At 39.2% G+C, this 11010-nt stretch overlaps 1 protein-coding gene across 1 annotated transcript in view; it reads left to right on the forward strand.

Moving 5' to 3' along the window:
* STK31 (serine/threonine kinase 31) overlaps positions 1 to 10400 on the forward strand; it is a gene marked incomplete at its 3' end in the record, with an annotated part of 35404 nt that extends 25004 nt beyond the window's left edge. The window contains exons 13-21 of the mRNA XM_009695457.1: positions 3532 to 3648; positions 4699 to 4818; positions 5323 to 5454; positions 6502 to 6603; positions 7587 to 7667; positions 8031 to 8156; positions 8811 to 8936; positions 9187 to 9273; positions 10164 to 10400. Coding sequence (XP_009693759.1) covers positions 3532 to 3648; positions 4699 to 4818; positions 5323 to 5454; positions 6502 to 6603; positions 7587 to 7667; positions 8031 to 8156; positions 8811 to 8936; positions 9187 to 9273; positions 10164 to 10400 — 1128 coding nt within the window. The remainder of the gene's footprint in view (positions 1 to 3531; positions 3649 to 4698; positions 4819 to 5322; positions 5455 to 6501; positions 6604 to 7586; positions 7668 to 8030; positions 8157 to 8810; positions 8937 to 9186; positions 9274 to 10163) is intronic.
* Between the last annotated feature and the right edge of the window lie 610 nt (positions 10401 to 11010).

The raw sequence follows: 11010 nt of genomic DNA on the forward strand, positions 1-11010 counted from the left end.
TCCTGCAGTATTTTCTAGAATGCCATTCTGATGCTTTGTCTCAGTCTGAGTTGTAGGAGGTTTGGAGCATTTGAGTTGAGTGCATGTTACTTGTCTTAAAAGGAGATGGATGGTGGGAGTGGGTTACCATCCATTGAGTTCTGCTTGTAAAGAAAGTGCAAACTAGGGAGGTAACTTTGTGGCTTTCCTGTTTCTGTGCTTAATATTTATGTTCTTGCTTAGTTTAGGACTCTTAATCTTTCTGGGAAGACTGAAAGCTGCTCTCACTCCATTCCTGCAGGCCCACCTTCCTTGATCTCCTTGTTGCACTTAGAATCATAGAATGTCCTGAGTTGGAAGGGACCCACAAGGATCATCGAGTCCAACTCCTGTCTCTGCGCAGGACAACCCCAAAATTCACACCATGTGTCTGAGGGCATTGTCCAATGCTTCTTGAATCCTGTCAGGCTTGTGACTACTTCGCTGGGAAACCTATTCCAGTGCTTGTTCACCCTCTGGGTGAAAAACCTCTTCCTAATATCCAACCTGAACCTCCTCTGGCACATCTTCACGTCATTCCCCTGGGTCCTGTCATTGGTCACCAGAGAGAAGAGATCAGCGCCTTCCCCTCGTGAGGAAGCTGTAGACCGCAATGAGGTCTCCCCTCGGTCTCTTCTCTGCGCTGAACAAACCAAGTGACTTCTGCTGCTCCTCATACAAATTCCCCTCTAAATCCTTCACCAACTTCATGGCCCTCCTTTAGATGCTCTCTAGTAGCTTTATATCCTTTTTATATTGAGGCAGCTGAAACTGCACACAGGACTCGAGGTGAGGCCACACTAGTGCAGAGTAGAGCAGGACAGTCAACTCCCTTGACCAGCTAGCAATACAGTGCTTGATGCACCCCAGGACATGGTTGGCCCTTTTGGCTGCCAGGGCACACTGTTGACTCATGTTCAACTTGCCATTGACCAGAACTCCCGGGTCCTTCTGCACAGGGCTGCTCTCCAGCCTCTTGTTCCCCAGTCTGTATGTGTATCCAGGGTTGACCCATCCCAGGTGCAGAATCCAGCACTTGTGCTTGTTAAACTTCATATGGTTGGTGATTGCCCAGCTCTGTGATTTGTCTAGATCTCTTTGCAGGGCCTCTCTGCCTTCGAGGGTGTCAGCAGTTCCTCCCAGTTTTGTATCATCAGCGAACTTACTTAGTATGCGTTTGAGTCCTGTGTCCAAGTCACTTATGAAGACATTCAAGAGCACTGGCCCTAAGATGGATCCCTGTGGAACCCCACTGGTGACTGATCTCCAGCCCGATGAGGCCCCATTTACTATAACCCTTTAAGCCTGACCCACCAGCCAATTGCTCACCCATTGCATTATGTGTTTATCCAGCTGTATGCTGGACATTTTGTCCAGGAGGATAATGTGAGAGACAGTATCACAAGCTTTACTGAAATCTAAATAAATTACATCAGCGGGCTTCGCTTGATCAATGAGGTGTGTAACTTAGTTGTAAAAAGAAATTAGGTTTGTTAAACAGGACTTTCCCCTCGTGAACCCGTGCTGGCTGCGATCAATGACTGCGTTGTCTTTCAGACGTTTTTCAGTAACTCCTGGAATAGTCTTCTCTATAATTTTGCCAGGCACTGAAGTGAGACTGACAGACCTGTAGTTACTGGAGTCATCCCTATTGCCTTTCTTGAAAACTGGGGCAACATTGGCCAGCTTCCTGTCATCTGAGACCTCTCCAGATTCCCAAGAGCATTGAAAAACCATTGAGAGAGGTCTCGCTATGACACCAGTCAGCTCCTTAAGTACCCTTGGATGAATCCCATCAAGCCCCATAGACTTATAGGGATCCAGCTGGAGCAGCAAATCCCACACAAGATTGGGGTTGTGTAAATGTTAGTTGTGCGTAAGTGTTCTTAGTATGTGTCAGCATAACCTACCTGCCTGTGTGAATTGTACATAATCCACAAGAGTCGGGCCCTTTCATAGTGAATAGGTTTTCTGCCCTTGCATTTCATTGTACCCAGAGCATTTACTGCGGCCAGATGCTGTTATGAATAACAGTGTTCCTTGACCTGATGGTAAATGCTTTTCAGCAGAAGTGTAGACTTGTGCATGTCATATGCAGTATAATGTTAATGAATATAATTACTTGCAGATGTTTATAATCATGTCAGTAATTAGAGGGGCAAACAAACCTGCAAGTCGGGTTCTGTGATTGCTGGGCGCAACTCAGAGTGCCATTCTGCATGTATGAGTGACTGAAGTTTGTCAGTGTAGTGATGAACTTTGGTTTACCTTTTTCAAATCTGAACTTTTCCACAAAGGGTTCAGAGACACAGGAAATGTACAGACTTTGGCATGGGTTGGTAAAGCATTGGTAGGTAGGCCAAGGAAGAAATTTTCATTTATCCATCTTAATCATTTAAGCTTTTGATGTACAGTTTTTCTATTGCAATTTAACTTCTAGCTCCTTTTTAAAAAAAGTACGAGCAGTTGTGTAGAGGAAATGCTTCTTTGAAGTGTTTTCTCTCCCCTTATTTTAAATAGATACTCCTCTTCCTGTCTTTCTGAACCCAAATTAATCTTGTGTAGCATTGATCAGAATCTACAATAGGAAATGAGCCAATGACAGATAAGGAGATTTTCAGAGAGACTGGGCAGCTCCTTTCCAGTATGCAACTCCAGGCTTTGGGGAGCAACATGCTGTTTGAACTTGCACTGTTAAGGTTTTTCTTTTTAGTTCCTTTAAGGTTAAGGCAATAAAATATTTTAAAAATCTTTAGTGGATACGCTTGATCAGTAAAGGAACAAGGTGGAGTTTGCAGGTTTCTATTATGACTGTGTATCTTGCATGTTAAACATGAGACCTATTTTCATTTTAGTTCTGGTTGCCAGTGCAGTATCTCTTTTCTGCAGATATAAGTAACAAAACTTTGCTGAAAACAACATTCAATGTAATTATAAGCTGATCTTACTGATTTTTTGCTGGCACCTTCTGTGTCTTATATCTTGAAGCTAAGTTATTTCTGACTTCTGTGAAAACACATAGAGTTTCCTGGTGAAATCTTTAACCTTATTTCACACTTGATAAACCGTGATATAGATCCCAGGATGTGTCTTTATCTCAGATAGTATTATATAGGAATGGAAAGCCTACTCGAAAGTGAAACTGCTGTATTGAGCATCTTGTGTATCACTGTGTTACCAGCATTCGTGTTGATTTTTGACATGAAACTCAACAGGAGAAGGATTGGGATTCTTCTACTGTTTCATTTTTGGTAAAAATCAAAATGAGATTAGGAAAATAAAACCTGATCAAGGCAAGAATCAACTTCCTTCTTGCCTGGTGAATCTTAACTCTGTTATTTCTATAAGTCGTTGTATCACTCAAGCGTGAGGCAGCTAAAGGTGAGATCTGACACAAATCCTGATTAGATTTCCAGTAGTGCTAACTCTTTCTATTTCTTGTTTGGTTTTGCTGTCTGCTTGCTAACTTCTTACTTTCAATTGCAAGGCTGACTTCCCCCCCTCTCTTTGAAGTGTTTTGACCTGATGTCAGAAGCATCTTCAGATTTAGAGGAAGTGGTTGGCAATGCGGATGAAGTTCTCAAAAAGGTTGAGTTGGCTATTTGTGAAGAACTGGATACAGACTTAAATGTAAGTTCTAATTATACCTGCTGTGTCATGACTTCTATGCGTTTTATACATCTTTTGATTTCAGTTTAAAGCTTTTCGTAGTGGATCAGATGAGTTTATTCACTACAAGGCAACATCTTTTTTTGTGGAAATGTGATAGAAAGTCACTCAGGTTGCTCCCCAGAGAGAAGAGAATGTGTTTTCCAAGCAACAGGCAGAGGACATCTTTGGGTTACAGGAACTTAACTGTATGTATGACTGGCTTCACTAAGAAATACTGGGAAAACTGATTCTTCCCTCTCTATGTGCTTTCTTTGAACTGTGCTGAGTTTTGGTGCTTGTGTTGAAAATACAGGTGATGGAAGGTAAGTTTCTGTTTAAAATAATGGGTTTTTCTCTCTGGGTAAATGTGTTTGGATAAATTTAGTTTTTCTGGTCTTTAGACTCTTGTTTTTCATCACTTTCATTTTGTATGGGACAAGTGTTCTTGCCTTACTGGTAATCTTTTTCTATGCTTGTGTTAGCCACCTTCGCAGTTATTTACCTTTTCTGATAAGCATTTCCTCCATTCTCTTTTGCTAACCCTTTGAGGTACTCACATTATCTCTGCAATGAGACTCCGTGCTGTGCCAGGGAATGGTCATGTCAGCAAAAGTTGAACTTTTGGTGCAGCATTGTACTCACAACAAACCAGTAGTTTAGTCTGCTTGTGACTGCTTTCTGTGAAAGAACCAGTGACTCTCTTTTAAAAGAGCAGTGGCATACTTTAATGCCTCTTATGTATTTAACCATGCTGTCCTTAAAAAAAATTCCGTCATAGCATGTGGAATATGAAATTGGACTTCTGCATAGAAGTGCCGATGGATTTTATTCTGTTGAAACTATTGGGTGAACTCTTAGACTTGCTAACTCCCTTTTAGAATCTCTTTAAGAAGAGAGAGAGAAATCGGATAAATTATTTTTTCATTAACAATTGGATTTCTCAGTAAAGGTTTTAGATCTTAAACATCGGTGTGTATAAATGAAGAATGGCTCTCTATCTTTAATCTCCCTCTGTATAATTCAATCTAGGATCTTGATGAAGCAGAGAAGGGAATAATTATGAGTGCTTACAATAAAGTTATAAATAAAGTTTGTCAGGAGCAAAGTATGATCGAGGTCATACAGAAGAGATATTTGGCTGGTGTTGAGGTGAGTTTATGCCTTGTTTATTTCTGTCACATTGATCTCTGCTAGTAACACTTTCTGACATAATTTCTTTTTGAAAGATGTCCTCTTATCTTTTTATAAGGAAATTCTAGGAGTATATTGGTGATGAGAGATTGGTTGGGTTAAAGCTTGAGAGTTGCAGTTGTACATTACCTCAGCCAATGCTTCATTTTGGTTAAATGCAAAGATAGGTTTTGTTTTGTTTTTTTTTTTTTTTTAAATAAAGCAGTGGAAGCTGGAATCTCTGGATTCATTACAAATCAGTAATACGTAACTTAAGGGGATTGAGCTTTAAGTAGAATGTTGGTTTTCCAGAAGGTTGTTAATGTAATTAAAATGAAACACAATAAAAACCCTCTTCTGTGGGGAAAGACACTGAAAAACTGAGTTCAAATAGATTTCAGGCAGTTTCTCTAAAGCATTGGACTAAAGCATATTAAAATAGAATGCTTGAACATGTTCTGATTTATTTTTTTCTTTTTCTAGTTCAAAAAACAGACTGAGGAATGGCTGAATAGAAGACCTGATATTGATAACTTATTATCAATTAAGAAAACTGTGAAAAGCTTAAAGGCTCAGTTAAGGTGGAAGCTGGTTGAAAAGAACAACTTTGAGGAAGTATGAAAATGTTACAGTGTTGGAGTTTTTGTCTGTGTTTCAAATTGGTTTAGAAACATTAGTTTTGTCTAGTACAAGTAAGTGGTAACTATATAGAACAGTTTGTATTTTCTGACCTCAATTTTACTTTTAACTGTGGAAGTTTTACAGACCCCTGAGACCAAGCGTGAATGGCTTAAAGAAGAAGGGAGGAAAAAAAAGAAAAAAAAAAGAAAAAAAAAGTCGATACATAGCCACTTTTCTGTTTCAGTCCCCAGCCATGGCACTCTGCTTTTAACATCTGGTGATGGTTGCTGTTCACAGCATGAACAGTTGTGTCCAGCTTTTTTTACTGTGCTGGTTGTATGATTACTTTAAATTTTTACTTTGTCACCAAAGCGGATACACGCTTTATTAACAGAAGTCAATGTCTGTTCTAGTTTTCGGGGTTCCCCACTACCCCTCAAAGAAGTCCAAAGAATGAAAATATTACCCCAGCCTCAGTGCTATTTGTGTGATGGCACATTAATTATTCTGATGATGTTTAAGGAAAAAAAACCCAACCTGCATGTGTCTCTGTAAGCATTGCAAAGGGACAGTAAGCTTCCAAGAGGGATTTAAAATGAGACACACTAATGAAACCCATTGGGAAAGGATTCTTGAATAATGAAGTGACATGAGGAAAATCCCTGCTTATGGGACGAAAAAGTGGATGAATTATGGAACCTGGCATTGCTGGTAGACGAATGATGTTGCTGTTATGATTCTATGTGATCAGCTAATTTAAAAAAAAAAAAAAAGCTCTTTGACTTAGGAAACAAGTAGGCAAAGGGCTAGAACATTTGGTCTGTCACACAAATAAAGGGAACACCTTTCTCAGTGATTAGGTTTTAAGAGATTCTCTTGGGTTTCCAGGAAGGAGACTGAATAAAATATGGATTTGAGAATACATTCAACTCCAGAACTGTGTTATGGAAACTGTTTTTAAATCCTGATATAGTAGGTTACCATTGTTTGGTATAATAGCAGAATGAGAATTACACACTGACTTTGTTATTCCTAATGCAGTCTGATGATTACAGTGAGATTAAAATGACCAGAATAAAAGAGGAAATTGATGATCTGCAAAATAGGGTCCTTCAGGAAATATCCAAGGAACAAGAAGAGTATGTGAGTATTAAACTACTTAGGCAACTAAAACAAACCTGTATGAGGCACATCTGCATTTCAGTTGCTTTAATGTGTGCTCTGGGTAGAAGAAAAAATGTGATTTTTATAGTGTTTAATGTTAAGCTGGCCCTTTTTTGGTGAAACCTATGGGAGAAGGCATGGAGGCTGATCAATTTTATCTCTATTTGAACGCAGTCTCTTCAGACCTTCTCCCCCTTTCCACCTCCATAGGGAGGTGACATGAGAAAAAAAAATGAGTTGTAGTTCTCAACCCAGAAGAGCTGCGGGTGAGAGTGTACTCAATTGCTGAATAAAGACTGTATTTCTTGCAAGAAGGGGGGAACTGTTTCCTTATGACTAGGTTAAAACAGGCTTTTATCCTGAAGTTGAAGATCATCCTTTCTCTAAGCCCGCTATATGCAGAGAAGAACTGGAAACCGTTGCCTTTTGAGCGAGTAGAAGGGCACCAAAATTTGTGGTGGTGATGCACCTGCCTCTGCAGATATAACATTTGTGTGGAATAGTTATCTTGCAACATAATAGCTGTGTGGGGTCTGGCCATGCTTGAGATGCTGGCCTGGTCTGTGTTACTGCTTGATTACTATCTTCCTCTGCTTACCCATAGTGAAGTTGTCTTCCTTTGTTTAGGCTTCCTAAAGCCTGTTGTAGAAAAGATGAAATGTTTAAATGTTTTCCGTGATAGTGCATGAGCTGTTTGTGGCCTTAACGCTACCTGCCCTCAGAGATTTAAAAAAATCTGTCCATACTGAACTACCATATTCATGTTGTGTGTGGTTATGTGTGTTGGTTTTTGTTTTTAAAGCAAATGGCAGTGTTACTTTGAATAATGTTGTTGAAGGAGATACAGTCATAGTCAATGTACATATTTGAATGGCCTTGGTATACATTGCAAGTGACAGTGTATATTTATATATGTGAGAAACTAGTGACCTGAAGCTGTGGGCCTTGTTTCCTTCGTTTAGGAGAAGCTTACGTATTTGGTACAGAAATGCTTCCCTGAGTTACCACTTCTTTATCCAGAAGCAGGAATTCAAAACTATATGGTAAGCAGCGGCTGTGTTTGAATGCACTGTCAGTTCTTGTTTGGGGCACTGTCAAGGCTCTGCATCAACAAGGCTCTGCACAGTCTCTGTCCATTTGGGGGACATACAGCCTGAGCTTTGTTTGTTGTGGTCTTCCTCCTTCTCCCCCTCTTCTGGGAGATGTTCAAGGAATACATTTCCTTAGCTACCTCGTCATGGCCAGCCTCTTGATAACAGGTGCTGTAACTTTTTAACGTATCCCAACTGGTTTTGTGCTTTGCAAAGCTGATTGAGGAAGAGGAGAGGTAGTCAAAGCCTTCGAATCTTACGAGCTGTTAAATGCCATGCGCTTACCCTGGATATCTGTGTGTGCATGTGCTTTAGAACTCCGGCGGACTTCTGACACGCAGCCTGGAGCGAGACCTTTTGGATGCTGAGCCCATGAAGGAACTGAGCACAAAGCGACCTTTAGTATGTTCAGAAATTCAGGGCCAGAAGGTTCTTTTAAAGGTAAAGTTGGCACTGGCTTTCAGTTAGCACTGCAGGTGAGGCCTTGGGTTATTAACGTGCTGATTCTGAATGAACTCCGCTGTTCCTTTCGTAACCCTTTCAGATTTTTTTTGTTGGGGCATGTAGAACATGAAGCATTGTTTTCCTTCTGGATTGCTTCCATGTTGCTTACTGATTGTATTCCCCCCCTCCCCGCCTCCCACTTCTTTTGAGGACTGCTGTGCTGAACAGTACTTCCCCTCTACTGTCTGTTCTTTCTGGTATCAGTTTTTGTCCTGTTCATTCCTTCTTTTTGCAGATGCTGGTTTAACTTCCTGATGATTTCACTGCTTTTCCCTTGCTCTGCTTCTCTACCAATCTGCTAGCAATTGGGAAACCAGGGGATGTAGTATTATGAGAGGCATAGTTGTAAATAATCTTCTTGCTTTTGACTTGGCTTGTTTAAATGTCACTGTTTTGTTGCTACAGACTTTCTAAGAGTTAATAAGAAAATATGCAAACAGTCTAGGACAGCTGGAATTGAATTTTATGTTAAGTAGAAGAGGAAGTTATTTGATGGCACCTAACAATGTGTATTTCTTCATTAAAGAAAATTAATGCAACAATGTTACAGGCATTAGGAATAATAACTTGGGTATCTGTTTTGTTTTTAAGGGCTATTCTGTAGACGTAAGCTCAGAAGCCAAAGTGATAGAACGAGTTGCCAAGTATCACAGAGCTTGGGATCAACAGAAAGAGAAATCTGGATTATTACAGCTGTTGTTCCTTCTTTTCTGCAAGGCAAGATTCAAATTGATGGTCTTGATTTCTGGTTTAAGCTGAAAGACTTGCAGTTGGACCATAAAGCTTTGATGTTTTAAGTTGGAGCACTGAATCAGAAAAATACTTCCTTTCTGAGTTTAGATAAACTGTCTACTGAGTAAACATAATGAATTGATTTATTACACGTCTAGTGCATGTTAAACTTTGCCGTATTCCTGATATTTGAAAGATTCTATTTTTCCTTTTTTTATTGTTGTTCTTGTTGAAGTCTGATCCTTTGGTGTATTTAATGGTCCCGTACTACCCAGGAGCAAGTCTGGGAGCTTTACAGGCTGATACACCTTTAACTTTAGAAGTAAGTATAACTACTTAGACTTTCAGCATTTTATTTTGTGTATTTTTGAACCGGACTCTTACTGTTTTGCTGTATCTTATGATGCTGATGGTGTTTCACTAGTGTACTTCCTTTGGTGCGTGACAGTGACTGTACAAAGTTGCACAGAATAGCTTGACTGGCATTCTTAGCATCTGGTCAGGCCGTAGTTTATAACTTTGTAAAAGAGATTTTGGTTGGATACACTTTTTAATTGAAATTAATGCCTCAACTGTATTACTAGTAGATTGTAAAAGTACTAAAGTTGAACATGTTAGATGTACAGGGCAGGTGTTTCTGTATTGAAGTTTTAGAGGACTCCTCTGTGTGTAATTTATTTTTTTTTTCTCCTCCCTCATTTCACCTCTCTCCTTTTCCTCTTCCGTCCTCCCCACACAGAGTATGGGCAGTTTGGATAGTCATCCCTTCTCGAAGAAGCAGTAGCTAGAAGACAATACAGACTTTTCTCTAGTTCTATTTGATGACTTGAAGCTTCTGTTCGCTGACTTGAACCTATTTGTAAAGGTCCAAGTTAAATGTTTGGGTGTTTTTTGTGGGTTCCTTTTTTGGTTTGGTGTGTTGTTTTTTTTTTTTCCCTCCCTATATTTTTTCATGTTAGTGATTTGTTAATTGGTGGCTGCATTTTTTAATTTTTTTTTTCCCCTGCCTGGCTGTGCAAGTCATAATAATCTTACTGGGAATTAATCCATACTTCATAAAATGGAATTGGCGTGAACCTTGACTGCGTACAAGCCTTAAAAAAAAAAAAAAAAAAAAAAAAAAGTCTTAGTTCTGCATAGAAACTGACTTGATACTGTGCTTTGTTTTTTCCATATCTATCTTTGTAATAAACACCTAAATGAAATCATTAGGAGGCGTTAAAAGTGATGAAAGGAGTGGCCCAAGGTCTACAAACATTGCATGGAGCTAATATAGTACATGGATCTCTGCATGGAAATAATGTTTTTGCTCTGAACCGAAAACAGGGAGTTGTTGGAGACTTTGATTTCACAAAATCAGAGGTAAAAAAAAAAAATAATTCTTTAGTGACTTTTAGTCAGAATTATGTATCAAAACAGACAACTGTTTGTAATTTAAAAGATTTATTGGTAAACATTGTGCTTAGCAGTGAGACTCCTGTTTCATATTCTGAATGGGGTTGAGCAGTTTGAGTCTGGTTGAAAATTTTGTAAACACAATCTAATCTTGGAGGGGAAAACAGAATTACTGAATGTGGGCTCTGGTTAAGCAAAAGAGTGGAACAAAAAGGAAAAGTTGCAGTAGTTGTTTGGCTGTCTCGTATATTTAGTGCTAATTGGCATCATCAGAGGTGAGAGTAAGAACTCATGTTTGAAGAAGGGCTAGTCAAGCTCATACGAAGTTTTTACCTTTCTGTTTGATAGGTAATGGGCTTCTAGTATGTTTTAATCTGTCACGGTATTTGGTAAATTAACAGGATTTTACATGTTGCCTACATATACCTGCATTTATATGTACTTCTGATTTAGTCTTCAGTTTCCGTAGTAAAGAATTTCATAGTTGTTCTTGGGGAAAATCTAATATTCTTTAAGAATACAAGCTATGTTCTTACTGTTCATTGTATTTACACAGCAAAGTCTCCAATAGTGGTACCTTCTGCAGTCACCTGTTCACTTTCTAAAGTCAAGTTGCTTGAGCTAAAATGTTTTTGTGCTAGAGGTCTGCTTCATGCTTATTTAT

The sequence above is a fragment of the Cariama cristata genome, unplaced genomic scaffold (assembly GCF_000690535.1).
Source record: "Cariama cristata isolate BGI_N322 unplaced genomic scaffold, ASM69053v1 scaffold152, whole genome shotgun sequence".
NCBI classification, from domain to species: domain Eukaryota; kingdom Metazoa; phylum Chordata; class Aves; order Cariamiformes; family Cariamidae; genus Cariama; species Cariama cristata.